The 18,947-nt window shown below is 37.7% G+C and overlaps 1 protein-coding gene across 10 annotated transcripts in view; it reads right to left on the bottom strand.

Annotated features, from left to right (window-relative positions):
• Nucleotides 1–18,947, bottom strand: part of PHTF2 (putative homeodomain transcription factor 2) — a 160,742-nt gene that overhangs the window by 117,328 nt on the left and 24,467 nt on the right. For all 10 annotated transcript variants that reach the window (XM_008969279.5, XM_057302893.2, XM_063605938.1 and 7 more), the window contains exon 2: nucleotides 2,043–2,122. In XM_008969279.5, coding sequence (XP_008967527.2) covers nucleotides 2,043–2,087 — 45 coding nt within the window. In that variant the 5' untranslated portion in view covers nucleotides 2,088–2,122. The remainder of the gene's footprint in view (nucleotides 1–2,042; nucleotides 2,123–18,947) is intronic.

The following is an 18,947-nucleotide window of genomic DNA, read 5'->3' as shown; positions in this document are numbered from 1 at the left end:
AGTCCCAGCTACTTGGGAGGCTGAGGTGGGAGGTTCACTTGAACCCAGGAGGTCAAGGCTGCGGTGAGCCGTGATTGTGCCACAGCACTCCAGACTGTGTTAACAGAGTGAGACCCTGTCTCAAAAATAAATAAATATATATATAATAGAATATGTGATTACATTTGCTAGTATATTTTATGACATTTCCTATAGTTGCTCTGGAGAATATTTTGGTTGCATGTATCCAAAGCTGTCAGGTAAATGACCCTTGGATAAGAGGGTCATTTCAGTTACAGGGCTAACTTCAGTTACAGGGCTAACTGAATCTGAGTATAATATTTCAAACCCTCTGATCCCAAGAAAGGTCAATCAAGTATGTTCTATAAATGATCTTCAGTAAAGTCTAAAGTGTTTAATGTAAAAAGCCAAACAGAGAAAATGTTTATTACTCCCATAGATAGAAATTAGGAAAGAGAAAAACTTTCAAAGATATAGACAGGAAAATGTTTAAAGTTTTTTTTGTTTTGTTTTCCTTAACTTACAATTTTCTTTAGCTCTTTAGCTAAGCAGACTGATTTTTAACTTGATTGGAAGTTTAAAAGTTTAAAAGGAGGCACTAACAAACACAAAAGACAATTAATAGTATATCAATATCAATACTTCCAATAAAGTACCTCATATGAAAAATATAATTATATACCTATGGTATGTTCTACCCAGAAAACAAATAACACATCTAAAAACCGACCATAATCCCATGCCATCTACTAAGGGAGGTTTAGGTAGGAGGACCACATGAGCCCAAGAGGTTAAGGTTGCAGTGAGCCATGAGTGTGCAACTGCACTCAAGCCTGGGCAACAGAGCGAGATCCTGTCTCAAAAAATATTTTTTAAAAGGCCATATTCTTAGTTTGTCTAACTTTTAAAGTGTTTTAATTATCACTTATTTTCAATTGAACAAAACTTAAAAATCATCTGTTTGGCTGGGCGCGGTGGCTCACGCCTGTAATCCTAGCACTTTGGGAGGCTGAGGCGGGCGGATCACCTGAGGTTAGGAGTTCAAGATCAGCCTGACCAACATGGCGAAACCCTGTCTCTACTAAATATACAAAAATTAGCCGGGCATGGTAGCATATGCCTGTAATCCCAGCTACTTGGGAGGCTGAGACAAGAGAATCGCTTGAACCCAGGAGGCAAAGGTTGCAGTGAGCCGAGATCGCGCCACTACACTCCAGTCTGGGTGACAGAGAGAGATTCCATCTCAAAAAAAAAAAAAAAAAAAAAAGTCTGTTTTTTCTCCCATATAAGAAAAGCTTTAAATGTATCATTATATTTTGTTAATAGAGACCTGAAGAATAAGGTATAAAAATGTTTTAAAATGTGAACACAAATATAATTCACTATGTACACAAAAGATCTAAGGTATTACACAAAACAACATAAATTTTAAAGAATATAAACAACACTCATTAGGAGTAAACAGTTTATTGTATTGTCAAAAAATGCCTATATTCTTTTGGACTTTATAAAGAAAAACATTACATTGGTAAAGCTTATTCTGAAATATATAAGATGATACAGCTATTTAAAGTAGGTACGACAATCCTAAAACATCAGAATAAACACTTTAATATTTCAGTTTGTAAAATAGAGTTCCCAAAACTTTATTTTACTGAAACATTCAGCTATTGAATTGTAACTTACAAGAAACAAATTAAAAACTATTGATATAAGTTATGTAACAGCTCTGCTAATCTTTCTTTTAAAAAATTAAACTAAGGAAAGTGTTAATGTTTTTATAAAATGCTAATTTTATCCACTCCTGGAGATTTGCTTTCTATTATAATTAATCTAGCTACTTTGCTATTGTAGAGTAAAAAGTAGAGAAAAAATATTTTTAAGCATCATCTTTCCAATTTATTTAGAAGTAAAATAAGTACAAGAAAAATAAAAATAATCTTCCTTTCCCACTCAAAATCCTAACATCTATAGCATGAAATAAACATGTATTTTTGAAATTCAAACATTTAGAAAGCTAAAAGTTTTGACTATCAACTTACCTTCTTTTGATACCAGACTATAGCATCTGTGACTTTGGACGCCATTTATTCCACTGAAATCACACATTGGTCATTTTAGGCTGTGCAAGAGAGAAAAACATACAAATGACTTTATTTCCACCTTCCAAAAGGAGACTGAACAGCATGCAGACATAGCACTCTGGTTACTTGCAGAGCAAGGGGTGTATGACGAGACTTATATTACACTCTTCCTCATTACTATTTTAGCAACAGGTTCTCTTAAGTAAACAAAAATCAGTTGCCACAATAATAGAAAGTTCTATTTGCGTGAATAAATAACACTTGTTTTCTTACAAAATAGGTTGAATTTTTTTTTAATCTTTTAAAGAAATTTCAGAATTTCCTAGGTTATACCAGAAATTGTTCATCTAAAAATCCACATACAAGAAACCAATTCATTCAATCAGTAATGTAGTTTCTTTCTAAAAACCAGTGTCAGTTACCATTGCTAAAGGATGGCTTAACAGAGATGACAGAATTTATAATGATATTTAATTTTCCCTGACACTCAGTAAACACAAAACTGAATTAAAATAACCCAAGAAGCCAAAAAGTATTTATGTTAAATACTAAGCCAATATTAGAGTTAATACACAGGAATAATTAACACTAAAGACTTCCCAGATATCACAGTTTGCTAATTGTCATTTAAGTAGTTACGACAATTAATCCTCAAAGATCAAAAAAACTCTTTAATATTTCAGTTTATAAAATACAGTCCCTAAAAGTTTATTTTATTGAAAAAAATTAAGCTACTGAATTGTAACTTACAAGAAACAGATTAAAACTGCTGATATGTTCTATAACTCTGCAAATCTCTTTTAAAAATAATCAAACTAAGACAAATACCAAAAACCATTTCATAAGCATCTTTTCTGTGTTTGTCTAAAACAGGATAGGTACTAAACTTAATGATTCCTTAACCCTAGAGGTTATTTGAGACTGATTCCCATCAACTCCAGAATACTATTTTAGTCACAAGATGACACTGGCATAGAGGTTACCTCTGGTCTAGTGTTAAGGATGAGCCTAAAACAGGTTCAAAAGCAGTTATTGGCCGCAGAACTCATTACAAACCAGGATCATCCAAGGACACACAGGATGATCTCAGGGAAATCCTGGGGGTAAAGCACCCTGCTGAGCCAATCCTAGCACATACAGATCTGCAACTGTAGAAACGCTACCACTAGTTTGCCTCAGTAAACAAAGTACCGGAGGTTTTATATACCACTCTTGGGAGCATGCATGAGTGGGAGCATGCATGAGTGGGAGCATGCATGCTTTTTGAGCATATTAAGATTCAGATACAATAAAAATTATCAACAAGTTCAAATGTTTAGATGATAAACCTCTAAAATTTAAAGCAGAATTTATTCAATGCCTGTATTTTTGACTGTTATAAACCAAATTATTTTATAACCTTTCCTAAGATATTAGTGACTCTAACTGATCAAATTCAAGCAAACTATGTTTTGAAATTCCTGACAAACAGCCTAACATAATGGAAAGAAAAGAAGGTTAGAGTCAAAATACCTGAATTCAAATATTAGCTCTACTATCTATTATGTAATATTGAATAAGTCACGGAATTTCTCTCAACCTGTTTCTTTCACTTATAAACTAGAAATAACTGTACCTCCCCACCCCTTATAGGATCTTTGTGACCAATAAATAATATACATAAGATGCCTGCCACAGTCCAGGACATACAGTAGGTTTTCAACTATAATTATTTTTAACATCAATTTTCATATAAAAAATTCCCCAATCTAGGAACTAGAAGTATTTATATTTCCTTTTTTAAACATAGCAGTTTAAAGAGAAATACATGCAATCAGTTTTTGTTCACATTGAAAATAAAAATAGCTATCCAATTATCATAAGGTCACAATGTCAATTCTCAATTACATACACATGGATTATTTACAGATTTCAAAGTTCACCTCCACTTAATTTCTCAGTCAGGTGTGGCTATCTTCATTTCTCTCACGAGGGTTTTTTGAGGAAGCTTTCCCTTACTGACTTAAAATCTCCCATTTTTGTTTTTCTGTCCTGGAAGCCTTTGAGTATGATTTATTAACTTCAACCACCTTGTATCCCAGAGGTTTGCCCCACTGATTTTGCTAGGGGACTATTCAATATACACTACACCTTCATTGTATTTGTTTGTCGTGACAACTGTGAATGCTTTCCAGATTGGTTATAACCTATCCCCTCAAGCAAACTATGAAAAATGGTACAAGAATATGAGAATATCAACTTTTCACTTTACCCTCTTTTCACTTTACCCAATCTTTATTGACAAATATTCCAGATTATCTAACAAAATAAAGATCCTCTTTCCTAACCCCCAACAATGTAAATAATATACATTTCATACACAAAATGTGAAAGGATTTTATCACTCTATTAAATATATCAGATATTTAATATATTTAGGGAATATTTAAATGTTCACATATAAATAATAGTATTTTTTAAAAGAAAAAGCTCAAATGAAAGTTTGAAAAACACTGCCTGCCTCACAAGAAAATAATCGCAAAGACTTTATATATTTGTTTACCAAGCTACACTTAGATAAATACCAAAAATCTAACAGTATTCTAGTTATATAAAGTGTTCTAAATATTTTAAACTGTATTTATTTGGGTCTATAGAAATAAAAATTCAACGAATTTTCTGTTTAAAATAAAAAAACCTTTCTTCAGTAATGGTGATTTTCTGTGCAAACTCATTTAATAGTTTTTCCATTGTGTCAACAACCTTTCAGTCACACTGAATGGCTCATACCTATTTTTAAAACAGGTTTTACAGCATGCTAAGATAGATTTCTGAACCGGCTATCTGACAAAGCACACTCAAAGATACCCAAATTACACGTGGGTATAATCAACAAGGATTAACAAGTCAAATTATTTCAGGAATAATGAAGATTATTTCTAAAGCCTTTCCAACTTCTTTGATTCTATGACAGTCCAGGAATACAGGTTCATAGACTGTATTGTCATGATAGCTCAGGTTTAATGTTAAATGATCATATTAAAGTTTATTTACAGAAAAAAGCATAAAAAACCTACTGGGGACCTTTAATAGAGGATCTTAATCTTTTTTGATCAACTGATCTGATACAAGGATGGGTATTATGATGCATAATCTTTATTTATTTAGAAATAATCCAATCCTAAAACCATAGGGCTAACTGCAGGCATAACATTAGGCAGTTAACTCTAAGCTAACACTATCCTTGACATAGATTTAATTGTCACACCTTAACAAAATATCTGAAATTCTTTTTTTTTTTTTGCTTTTTTTATTATACTTTAAGTTTTGGGGTACATGTGCAGAATGTGCAGGTTTGTTACATAGGTATACACGTGCAATGGTGGTTTGCTGCACCCATCAACCTGTCATCTACATTAGGTATTTCTCCTAATGCTATCCTTCCCCAAGCCCCCCACCCCGACAGGCCCTGGTGTGTGATGTTTCCCTCCCTGTCTCCATGTGTTCTTATTGTTCAACTCCCACTTATGAGTGAGAACATGCAGCATTTGGTTTTCTGTTCTTGTGTTAGTTTGCTGAGAATGATGGTTTCCAGCATCATCCATGTCCCTGCAAAGGACATCCTTTTTTATGGCTGCATAGTATTCCATGTTGTACCTGTGCCACATTTTCTTTATCCAGTCTATCACTGATGGGCATCTGGGTTGGTTCCAAGTCCTTGCTATTGTGAACAGTGCCACAATAAACATATGTGTGCATGTGTCTTTATTTACTGTACTGATTTCCACACAAAATGCCAAAGACCAGGGTGGTGGGAAAAGATGAGTACAGAAGAGATGGTATGTTAAGTCTGCCTTTACGGAATCTCAATCAAATACAGTTGAACAACATGGTGGGTAAGCTGCGCTGGTCCGCTTACATGTGGATTTTTTCAATAAAAGTTATACCAAGTGTGCCTGATACTCCTGCCTCCCCTTTCACCTCCTTTACCTCTTCTGCCTCTGCTATCCAGGAAGGGAAAACCAACCCCTCCTCTTCTTCAACCTATTCAGTGTGAAGATGACAAGGATGAAGACCTTTATCATGATCCACTTCCACTTAAAGAATAGTAAATGTATTTTCTCTTCTTCTTCCTCTTCTTCTTTTTTTTTTTTTTTTTTTTTTGAGATGGAGTTTTCGCTCTTGTTGCCCAGGCTGGAGTGCAATGGCGTGATCTCAGCTCACCGCAACCTCTGCCTCCAGGGTTCAAGCAATTCTCCTGCCTCAACCTCCCGAGTAGCTGGGAATACAGGAATGCGCCACTACGCCCGGCTAATTTGTAATTTTAGTAGAGACAGGGTTTCTCCATGTTGGTCAGGTTGGTCTCAAACTCCGGACCTCAGGTGATCCTCCCGTCTCAGCCTCCCAAAGTGCTGGTATTACAGGTGTGAGCCACTGTGCCCGGCCTATTTTCTCTTCTTTACAATTTAATAACACTTTTTCTCTAGCTTACTTTATTGTAATTATACAGTATATAAACATATAACATATAAAATATGTGTTATCTGTTTATGTTATTAGTAAGACCTCCTGTCAACAGTAGGCTATTAGTAGTTAGATTTTGGGGGATTCAAAAGTTACAGCCAAATTTTCCACAGCACAGGGGTCAGTACCCCTAACCCCAATTGTTCAAGGGTCAACAGTATAATAATGCCTATGAGTATTCTTTGTACAAATATGGTCTCCCACATTGTCAGATTTTTAACCAATCCCCATGTTATAGAAATTCTATCAAATACTACATAAATGTTACAATGTACATCTCTCATTATTCTGAAACAAATTTGTCTGTTCTGGCATGACTCTCACTAGGCTCAGAAAACAATGTATTTCCACCCCTGACACTTTGCGTGTGTTATTATTATTCCTATTCCATTCTTTTCTCCACTCATACATCCTTCTAAATCAGCTCAAATCCTACTTCCTCCAAGATGAAGCTTTCTTTTTTTTTTCTTGTTTTTTTTTTTTGAGACGGAGTTTTGCTCTTGTTGCCCAGGCTGGAGTGCAATGGTGTGATCTCGGCTCACTGCAACCTCCGCCTCCCAGGTTCAAGCAATTCTCCTGTCTCAGCCTCCTCAGTAGCTAGGACTACAGGCGCCCACGACCACGCCTGGCTAATTTTTGGTATTTTTAGTAGAGACAGGGTTTCACCCTGTTGGCCAGGCTGGTCTCAAACTCCTGACCTCAGGTGATCCGCCCGCCTCGGCCTCCAAAAGTGCTGGAATTATAGGCATGAGCCACCGCATCCGGCCAGCTTTCCTTTGGACTAAAAAATGCTGAAGCTTAATGTCTCTCCTCTAGAACCAACATATGCTCAAAAATCTGTAATTTAAATAGAAATGTAAAGCAGTATGTGGCCACGCAGGTCACTTGGTCATATGTAAACACTCTTAAGGAAAAAATGTGGCAACATTCTTTGTCTCTAAGTACTCAGTACACTGTAATATATGGTACAGGAAGTACAGCAGATAAAAAGCAATGACTAAGCATCAAGATAATTGGGTTCTAGATCCAAGTTCTGATACTAAGAGCTGTGTGCTCTTGAATAAGTTACTGAGTTCTCTGGACCTCAGTTTTCCCCAAGTGCCATCTAGCCAGATATTCCACAACTCAATAAAGGTTAAATAACAATTGTGTGAAAAGAAAAAGAGCTCCGAGCAGTCTGAGCCATGTGAGGTAGGCAAGCACAGACACGTGAGTATAGGACTTGAGTCAAGCCCCTACACCCAAGCCTGGGGGCAACTGTTTAAAGTCATTTTCTTCCTGACTAGCTGCCTCACTCATTTATCTTCATGTTTCTGGAATTTGTGATACAAAGAACAATGTATAGCCAATCAACAGTTTATGTTATTTTAACATAAATTCTCAGTAAACAACTCAGGAACTGCTTCTTCCTTCCGTTTAAAAATTTTTTTTTTTTTTTTTTTTTTTTTTGAGACAAGGTCTCACTCAGTTGCCCAGGCTGGAGTGCAGTGGCACGATCAGGGCTCACGGCAGCTTCGACTTCCCAGCTCAAGTGATCCTTCTGCCTCAGCCCCCAAAGTAGCTGTGACTATAGGCATGTACCATGATGCCTGGCTAATTTTTTTGAATTTTAGCAGACACGAGGTCTGGCTATGTTGTCCAGGCTGGAAAAATGCACTTTTAACTGCTGCTAATCAGAGGGTATATTCAGAGCAACTCAAATCTGTGCTCCCAGTTGCAATCCTCAAGCTTGATTCAAATAAACCCTCTACTTGTATTAATTTTGCTCCAGCTTCTTCCTCTCAGGTCACCAATTCCAATAATGTACAGAAGTTCCTCTGAATTCTAACACACCCAAAAACATTAATATTACTACTTAAATTAGTGTTACATATATGGAATTTAACATAGTAGAAACTGTTAAACTAAATAAAAAATATCTTATTTATTTTATTTTTAGAGATAGGGTCTCACTGTCACCCAGACTGAAGTGCAGTGGCTTGATCATAGCTCACTGTAACATCAAACTCCTGGGCTCAGGTGACTGTCCTGCCTTAGCTTCCCAAGTAGCTAGACTCAGCAACAAAAGGGCACATAACATATCCTCATGCACATCCTGCTGAGAAGTATATCACACAAAAAGTTGCATGCCACCAAACTAGGCGATTTTTTAAATCTTTTGTAGAGAGAGATGGAGTCTCATTATGCTGCCCAGGCTGGTCTTGAACCGCTGTCTTCAGCAATCTTCTTACCTCAGCCTCCCCAAGTGCTGGGATTACAGGTGTGAGCCACTGCGCTTGGCCCTAAAGAGCTTTTAATTTGTTAAAGGTAGTTTTTATAAATCTCCTCAGACCCTCATATTATTATTCCATTCCAACAACCTTGCATCATTCTCTACTGCTTACAAAATAAAATCCACAAGTATTTAGACTCTCTACAATCTGACCTTAATTGTCCAACATTATTGCTTATCATCTTCTCATATGTCTTGTTTCAACCATCCCATACTTTCAACATTTTTCTACCTCTGTGCCAAAATTAACACTTCTCTTTCTAAAACAAGGAAGATTTTGACAAGACTTCCAAAATTCCACTTTCTCCATAAGTTTCTCCCAAATTTTTCCATTTAATATTTCTCATCCTGTTCTGTGTTCCCCTTAGAGTAGCACCCCCTTTATCCAAGGCTTTGCTTTCCACATTTCAGTTACTGCAGTAACTGCAGTACAGTAAAATATTTGGAGACAGAGACCAAATTCCATAACTTTTCATTAGAGTATACTGTTACGATTGTCCTATTTTATTATTAGTTATTATCTATCTCTTACTTGCAGCAGTCCCCAACCTTTTTTAGCACCAGGGACTGGTTTTGTGGAAGACAATTTTTCCATGGCCGGGGTAGGGGGGATGGTTTTGGGATGATTCGAGAGCATTACATTTATTGTATACTTTATTTCTATTATTATTACATTATAATATATAATGAAATAATTATACAACTCACCATAACATAGAATCAGTGGGAGCCCTGAGCTTGTTTTCCTGCAACTAGATGGTCCCATCTGGGGATGATGGAAGACAGTGACACCCAAAGTGTATTGTTTATGTCCAGTCTATTCCATAATCTCATTTTGGTTGCTGTTAACTATACTACAGAAAACCCTGCTTCACAAAGATACGATGTTAGAAATGGAAACAGACTTTTCAGTGTTTTGTGGCAATCTCAGGATAGTCCGCCTTGACTTTAATCCAGAATGTATGGAGATTTGAAGTTGTCTCAAACATACTTTTAAGGCCACCATCATTTGTGACCTTAAGCAGTTGATCCTCTTCTAGCACGGACAAAGTCGATACAGCTGGCTTATTCACAAACAGCTTGTGGATCCATTACTTCCCAGTTCGGGGGTCTTCTATGGTTGGGAAGTAATGCTCAAACTCTTTTGAAAGCTGAGATAGGTGATCATGCACCAGCTGGGAGAAAGAAGGTCCTGGCTGAGTCTCTTTAAAAATCTCTGTTAATGTTTGAAACATGTCAAAAAAATCCCTCAATGTTCACTCAATTCCAGTTTGGCTTTGAATGCAGCCACTTTATCTACTGACTTGAACACATTTGTCATTCTCCCCTGAAGTGACACGCTGAGTTCTTTGAGCAGGTTGAATATGTCACACAAGTAAGCAAGTTTTGTGACCCATTCTGCATCACTGAAATGTGCTACCAGTGATAACTATTTTTCTAAAAAAACAAAAAAAAAAAACTCTGGAGAGACCTTGTAACTCAAAACCTCTGGCCAGTGATCTACCTTAGAAAGCCATCTTACTTCTGCATATAAGAGAAGCTGTGTGTGCTCTGCATCCATTTCCTCACAGAGCTGCACAGACAGACATAAACTAAGGGCATGTACTTTAATGTGGATAATTTTAATCACATCCTGCAAAATGTTGGTTAAGTTTCGGTGACATTTTGTGCCTAGCCAGCATTTCTCTACGGATGACACAGTGCGTAGACTCGCATTCAGAAGCAACCTCTTTGACCCAAGTAGTGAAACCAGAAAGCTGTCCAGTCATGGCAGCCGTGCTCTGTTCATGCATATACCAACACAAAATTACCAAATCAGTTCTACAGCTGTGGTATTGGTTGGCAACAAAAGGGCACATAACATACCCTCATGCACGTCCTCCTGAGAAGTGTATCACACAAAAACAAGCATTACTGCCTTGTTGTCAACGTCAGTAGACTTGTCAACCTGGATTACACACCATGGTGACTCATTAATCCTAACAATTGTGCCTCAATATCCTCTATTCCATCAAATAATCTAGTTATGGTACTAGCTGAAAAAGGAACATGTGCCACCTTCTGAACTGCAGCCTCTCCTAAAAGTTCGTAACAAATGTCCTTAACAGCAAGCAGGCAGGATCAACTCTTCACCAATAGTAAACGGCTTCTTAGCTTTAGCAATGCTTTAGCCACTAAGAATAATACTCTCAGTGCAGACACACTTGATGAAGTGGTGGCCTTCCATTAATTGCTTCTGTTCTTCATGTTCACGTTTTTTTCTTTTGAAAAACTCCAAAGCCTTGTCTTTCAATGCAGGATAAGTGGTCTCCACGTGACAAAGCACTTTTGAAGGTTTCATGGCTTGTTGGATAGCCAGTCACCACATACACAAAGCAGGCCTAGAGAATGTGAATCACCTGTTGCAATGAACCCATAATTTAAGTGGGACTCTTGGTGTTTTCTTTTAAATGCAGCTTTCTTTTTGTTGGCAGTCTTAAGAGTCTTCTGCTCTCTCATCATTGGGTCTTCCCCCTTTACAAAGAAGCTCTCTAGTAATGTTTTGTTATTTACTCATTTTGGCTAAGGTTAGCTTGTGGGCTTAACCAAATCTGTGACTGAGGTAAGTGCCCAGTGTGACAAAGAAATGTGGACGGACAAGGTAAGTAAAATAATGGGCGGGCCATGCATGGACTAAAATTAAGTGTTGGATTCTGACTTAAAGCCTGTCACCAGATGCAGCTGTACAAATGAAGCACTCAACTCACTGACAGGGTTTTGATATGAGTCTGCAAGCAATTTATTTGTTATGGTCTCTGTGCAGTCAAACCTCTCTGCTAACGTTAATCTGTATTCGCAGCTGCTCCCCAGCGCAAGCATCACTGCCTCAACTCCACCTCAGACAATCAGGCATTAGACTCTCATAAGAAGCATGCAACCTAGATCTCTCACGTACACAGTTGAGAATAGGGTTCGCAGTCTTATGAGAATCTAATGCTGCTGCTGATCTGATAGGAGGCAGAGCTCAGATGGTAATGGAAGTGATGGGAGGCAGCTGTAAATACAGATGAAGCTTCGCTCACTTGCCCACTGGCTCACCTCCCGTAGTGCAGCCCACGGTTCCTACCAGGCCGCAGACCAACTGGTTGGGGACCCTGTCTTACTGTACCTAATTTATAATATAAACTTTATCATAAGTATGTATATACAGGAAAAAAACACAGCAAATATAGGTTTGGTACTATCTGTGGCTTCAGGTTTCCATTGGGGATCTTGGAATATAACCCTCACAGATAAGGGGGACTGCTGTGTACTTACTATATTGTTTTATGTAGACTTTAGTGTACTTATCTGTATGTGCCCCCACCTCCCACCCACACGTTCTTTGAGAGCAGTCCAATGTCTTTATTATCTCTGAATTTTCCTAAAACTTTTCGCCTATATTAAACACAAATGTTTACATACCATATTAAAAAGTTGCCAAAGTACCACCACAGATGAATTTAAGGGCTAGAATTGAAAACTCTACCTGTGCAACTCCTGTACTCCCCCAACATGCACATAAACAAACATACTTTTTCATAACATTAAAGGGTACAAAGATATCATGAAGTATAATAAATATGGTTCATTTATTTACTGACATGTCACTCAGTCACCAATACATTAAGATTTAAAAGGTTTTACATATTGCAGATCTAAAAGGTCCAATGAAAATAAGTTAAAGTCTAGTCTAACACCATTCCTAAATGCTAAAGTTAAATATAACTCAGTTGCCTTCACCACAACCAAAACAAGAAAATTTTTAGACCTTGAAAACTGGGAACAAAGTTGCTCTGCCCTTAAAGGGTAATAAATGCTAAGGTTCAAATCACATCTTTCATAATGATACAAAAGCTAAACAAAAAGAATGAAATCTTCTACTAGTTTCAGGGTTCCTACTTTGTAATCATGTGACCTATAAATTATTACAACTTATAAGAACAATTTTAATTCTTCATCTGGAAGAAGGATAATATTTCATGGAAATATTTGAAAGAATAAACACCACATGTTTTATGGTCAAAGTTGTAATTTTAAACAAAATGCAAAATAAGGTCTAATAAACAGCTATACATTTTCTATTATACCAGTCATAAAAAGAATATTTGTAATTTTTATTTTCCTTAATGGAACCAGTGCATAGTCTGTGTACTTTGGGCTAGAAGATGATACATAATCTAAGAAGAAAAAACTATAGGCAAGTAACATCTCTCTATACCCGTACTAAATAAAAGTGTTTTGTGCTGTTACAAAATCTAAGTGAATCCCTATAGCTATAATCTCTTTGTTAGGAGACAGGGTCTCACTCTGCCACCTAGGCTGGAGTTCAGTGGTGAAATCATAGTTCACTGTAGCCTCAAACTCCTGGGCTCAAGTGTTCCTCCACCTCAGCCTCTCGAGTAGCTGGGACTACAGGTGGACACCATCGCACCTGGCTAATATTTTTTATTTTTTAACTTCTTGTGGGGCCGGGTCTCACTTTGTTGTCCAGGCTGGTCTCAAACTCCTGACTTCAAGCAATCTTCCTGCCTTGGCATCCCAAAGTACTAGGATTATAGGTGTGAGTCACCACGACCAGCCTAGAGTTATAATTTTATTTTATTTTTTTTGAGATGGAGTCTCGCTCTGTCACCCAGGCCGGTGTGCAGTGGTGCAATCTCGGCTCACTGAAACTGCCGCCTCCTGGGTTCAAGCAATTCTTGTGCCTCAGCCTCCCGAGTAGCTGGGATTACAGGTGCGCACCACCATGCCCAGCTAATTTTTGTATTTTTAGCAGATAGTACCAAACATATATGTTGCTATCTTTTTCCTATATAACTTTTGTATTTTGAATTTTTAGGGTTTCACCATGTTGGCCAAGCTGGTCTTGAACTCTTGACCTCAAGTGATCTGCCTGCCTCAGCCTCCCAAAGTGCTGGAATTACAGATGTAAGCCACTGCGCCCAGCCTAGAGTTATAATCTTGATACTAACCACAAAGCCCTCTGCAGAATTTCCTGATGGGTACAATCAACCCACCTGATATGTCTTTTAAAGCAACTTTTTAAATTTCAGGGTTCCTTAACTTCAATATTACTATTACCAACCAAAGTACCACCACAGATGAATTAATTTACTCTACCATTCCTTGAGCATTCTTTGGGTTTTTTGTTTGTTAAGTACTTAAAGGTCCTTTAAATAGCTAATTATAATGTATTGGCTTTTTGTTTTATTTGACTGCTGTGCTGCTTAGAAAAATCAGTAATGAAATATGATCCATTTAAATGGTTTAACTTCCTCATTTACTCACAGGAAAGTTTTACCACCAACCTATCAGGCTCAATTCAAACATGGACATGTTATTACTGGTCTTCAGCAGAAACGTTCTAAATTAGTGTTCCAAGTACTCTTTATCAAAATAGTAATGGACTAAATGATATCTAAATGGCTTAAAGAGTTAACTAAACGGCTTAAAGAGTTAACAGACCTTAAAAATGACTTAATTTAGAGATTAAAATTTGCTAACAATACCTCATCATCAAAAATACTATTGAGGCTGGGCTCCGTGGCTCACACCTGTAATCCCAGCACTTTGGGAGGCTAAGTCAGGTGGATCACTTAAGGTCAGGAGTTTGAGATCAGCCTGACCAACATGGTGAAACTCAGTTTCTACTAAAAACTAATACAAAAATTAGCCAGGCATGGTGGCTGGCACCTGTAATCCCAGCTACTTGGGAGCCTGAGGCAGGAGAATCGCTTGAACCTGCGAGGAGCAGACAGTGAGCTGCGGTCACACCAGTGCACTCTGGCTTGGGTGAAACAGCGAAACTCCATCTCAAAAAAAAAGGCTGCACGCAGTGGCTCACACCTGTAATCCCAGCGCTCTGGGAGGCCAAGGCAGGTAGATCATGAAGTCAGGAGTTCAAGACCAGCCTGGCCAAGATGGTGAAACCCCATCTCTACTAAAAATACAAAAACTAGCCGGGCGTGGTGGCAGGTGCCTGTAATCCCAGCTACTCAGGAGGATGAAGCAAATAACTGCCTGAACCCGGGAGGCAGAGGTCGCGGTGAGCCGAGACTGCACCACCGCACTCTAGCCTGGGCGACAGAGTGAGACTCCGTCTCAAAAAGAATAAATAAATAAAAATAAAATATTAATTTAATTTTCCACGAATTCTAAGAAAAGAAAATGAAAACTGGAAGAACTCATGAACTTCAGATGTCTTGCCACACGAGTTATTTAGGTCTTAAAAGATCCTCCTAACATTTAGAAAAAAGTTTCCTTAGCTTATAGAGCCATCAAAACAAAAGAAAAAAGTGACAAAAATCATTCTTTAATAAATCCACAGTGATTTTAACTTTTATCTACATGTTCAACTTTACATGGTATCCATGACTTCCTGCTATGAAAGCAGACATAATCAACATGCTTATACTTCTCCAAAGATCTAACATTTAGATTTTATTCCACAGCCACCATTCTCAAAGTTGTTCCATTTTCTTCTGTATTTAAATGGATTTGATGATCACCCCTGATTCTTTTAAGATGGCTTTGCCATACCTGAAGTCATCACTATTTAATTTTGTTTCATTTGAGGTTGACTTGATTTAATCATCAAGCAGTATTTTTCAAGAAAGGAGTGCTATATTCTCTGTGCTCTTACATGTTAGAGAACATCTGCTTGCTTCCTGTGTATTTGATTAACCACTTGGTTGGCATGGCAGAGACTGCTAATTGACACCCATTATTCCATCATCCTCTTTGAAAATTGTGCTGGCATCCTGTTGCCCAAAATAAAGATCTTTCCTAACCTTTCTTGCAGTTAGATGTGGCCAAGACTAAGTTGTGCTCCAAACACCACCAAAAGTGTTGGGTAGTACTTGTAGTTGGGAAAAGCACTTTAAGCACTTTTTTTCTTTCTCTCCTCCCTTTTCCTGATCCTTTCAATGTTATTTTAATGACGACAGCTCCAGCAGCCACCATGGACAGTGACATTGAGACTAGAAACCAGGTGTGTTCATAGATAGGAAAGATCCTGGGTTGCCTTGGGTGAAGCCACCATACTAGTTCTAGACTGACTATTTCCATACTTTTTGTACCCAAGGTTATAAATCCTTATAGTTTAAGCCACTGTTATTAGCAGCCAAAAGAAATCTAACTGATACTGTTGGGTATAATACTTCTGGTTGACAACTTCCTACCGTCAAAACTTTGTAAACATTTTTCCATTGTCTTCTGGAATTGACAATAACTGAGAAATTAAAATTCAGCCATCTTGAATTTTTTTCTCTTTGTATAGGTCATGTTTTTCTCTTTTTGGCCAGGATAACAAAATAATTCTCCATCTTGAATTTTTTTCTCTTTGTATATAGGTCATGTTTTTCTCTTTTTGGCCAGGATACCAAAATAATTCTCTCCTTAGTTTTGAAGTTAAAAACTACTAGGATATGGCCAATTTTAATCATTTCATATTTTTTTTCCTAGCATTTAGTGTGCCTGTCAATCTGCAAATACACATTTCATTTCAAAAGCTTTTGTCTGGATTTTATTTCTCAATACTTTTTCTGTTCCATTTGTTGAAGTCTCTATTTTAGGGATATCAGCTACTCTTACCTAGGACAGTCTTTTCAGAGTTACTTCTTTCGTTTATTTTTCTCCTATATTTGTAGAGTTGCCATGCTATTTTTTTTATCACGTTTAATACAGAAACTGCCATCCTCAGCTCCTATTCACTCTGATATCCAAGATTCTGCTCGGCCACCCCTAACACCTTTCTCATCTTAGTTGGGGCCATTTTTGTTTTTGTGTACACGTCTTTATGCATACACACACAAACTTCAGTTTGAGAATCAGGAACTACGCTTAATCTACTTTTCTATAATCCAACGACACAGAAAAGGAAGAGCTAAAATTGGACTGAGCACAGGCATTGCTGAGGTGTCCTTAAATGTCCTGTACCAAGACTGATCTCCCTAGTCAGGGATCTAGCCTACCTTCATGGGCTTTGGCTCTTGCCCTTAACTCAGAGTACCATTCAAAATGCCAGTGCTTGTTGCCTCTGCTGAGGCTCAGCGCTGGTATGTAGGGTCTTCTCAAGGATTTTTCCTTGACTTTTTGCTTCCTATTCACCTCCTAGGTCTACTTCTCTAAAAGTATGAATGAGATATCGCAATATTTTGTAGGCTTCCTCTTTCCTTTGTCTTGTTTCTGGGATACGGGGCTGGGATTAGAAGCCTTGTCATATACAACTAGTATCTTCTCATTCTTTCTTTACCTTCCACTTTTTGAAGTATTTGGTATAAAGCTACAGATACCCCTTTTTTGTCTGCTTCTTTCCATTTCTGCCCTCTTTCTTCAACCCACCATCTACTCTTTCCTTAATTTGGTTTTAGTGAAGAAAAAATCTGTGACCCCCACTTCATTTTTACTCAGAAATCTCTCATTTATATTATTGTTGTTGTTGTTATTTAGAGACAGAGGCTCGCTCTGTCACCCAGGCTGGAATGCAGTGGCACAATCATGGCTCACTTCAACCTCAAACTCCTGGGGTCTCAAGTGTTCCTCCCTTTCTCAGCCTCCCAAGTAGCTAAGACTACAGGTGTGTGCCACCACACTCGGCTAACTTTTTTTTTTTTTGGTAGAGGTGGGGTCTTGCTATGTTGTCCAGGCTGGCCTTGAACTCCTGGCCCCAAACAATCTTCCCACCTTGGCAGCCCAAAGTGTTAGGATTACAGAAGTAAGCCACTGTGCTTGCCATTTTACTTCTTTTAACATTTAAGTACTTAATCTTTTACATTACTGACTCAATTAAAAAGTTAAATTTATTTGGGAGGCCAAGGCGGGCAGATCACGAAGTCAGGAGTTCAAGACCAGCCTGGCCATCATGGTGAAACATCTCTACTAAAATACAAAAATTAGCCAGGCATGGTGGCGCACACCTGTAATCCCAGCTTCTCAGGAGGCTGAGGCAGGAGAATTGCCTGAACCCAGGAAGTGGAGGTTGCAGTGAGCCAAGATTGCACCACTGCACTCCAGCCTAAAAGTAAAATTTAAATATTCTAAGATGAGATTCTAAACTAACAACAGCTGCACTTTTACTTCTGCTATTTCTAACAAAAGGAAGTAAAGGGAGAATACCCAGTTTCAATTCTTTTTATAAACTCAAGATACTAAGCAAAAAACACAAGATCATAAACTAAGCTCTTCCGTGAATTTGTTACAACTACCTCCAAGAAAAAAAAAAAAAAAAACACCAGGATGTATTTTCCCTCCTCTAATCTTATCTTTTACTATCTGCTCAATTTTCCAACAAAGAACCCTAGAATCTTTCTTGTTTCCTCCCCTTTCCCACCTCCCACCACTATCAATTCTATACCTGGCACACAGAAACCACTCAATAATTATGAAGGAATAAATTAATATAACGTATTTGTCATACCTCCAAACTTCTCTCATATGATCCCTCTCCAGCCCCACTACCATACACCTGGTACAAGCTGATATCTAATACCAGGACTACACTAACAATCTATTATTGTTGCTTTACTTCCACTACTTATCTTTTTAAAATACTGACCTCATCACTTAAAAATCTCTAGTCTCCCACTGCCAAAGAAAAGAGTTTAATCAACACTGTATTCAAAACCCTTATTTTACAATTTGACCATAGATTTATTATTTCTCCAGTCAGTAGCATCTATCGTCTCTACTTTGTTTCACACAGTTTCAATTACCCGCCCTCCCCAACCTCCCATCCATACATTCTAGCTACACATACCTTACATTCTAGCTACACAGGTTCACAAATATACCATATACTTTCATGCCTGCCTTCTACTCCAGGTAATATTCCTTGTCTAAAATAACTTTCTCCTTGTTCTGATCTATTTGAAAAGTTACTTCAATTCCTTCTAAGGAAATTAAATTGTGAGAACATATAAGCCATGGTGTTCAAATAACTCCACTACTTAAAGAGTAATTTAAGATTCAGGCCAGGCACGGTGGCTCAGGCCTGTAATCCCAACACTTTGGTAGGCCAAGATGGGTGGATCACAAGGTCAAGACATCGAGACCATCCTGGCCAACAT

Source organism: Pan paniscus, chromosome 6, assembly GCF_029289425.2.
Source record: "Pan paniscus chromosome 6, NHGRI_mPanPan1-v2.0_pri, whole genome shotgun sequence".
Lineage (NCBI taxonomy): Eukaryota > Metazoa > Chordata > Mammalia > Primates > Hominidae > Pan > Pan paniscus.
This window is presented reverse-complemented; position numbering and strand designations above follow the sequence as displayed.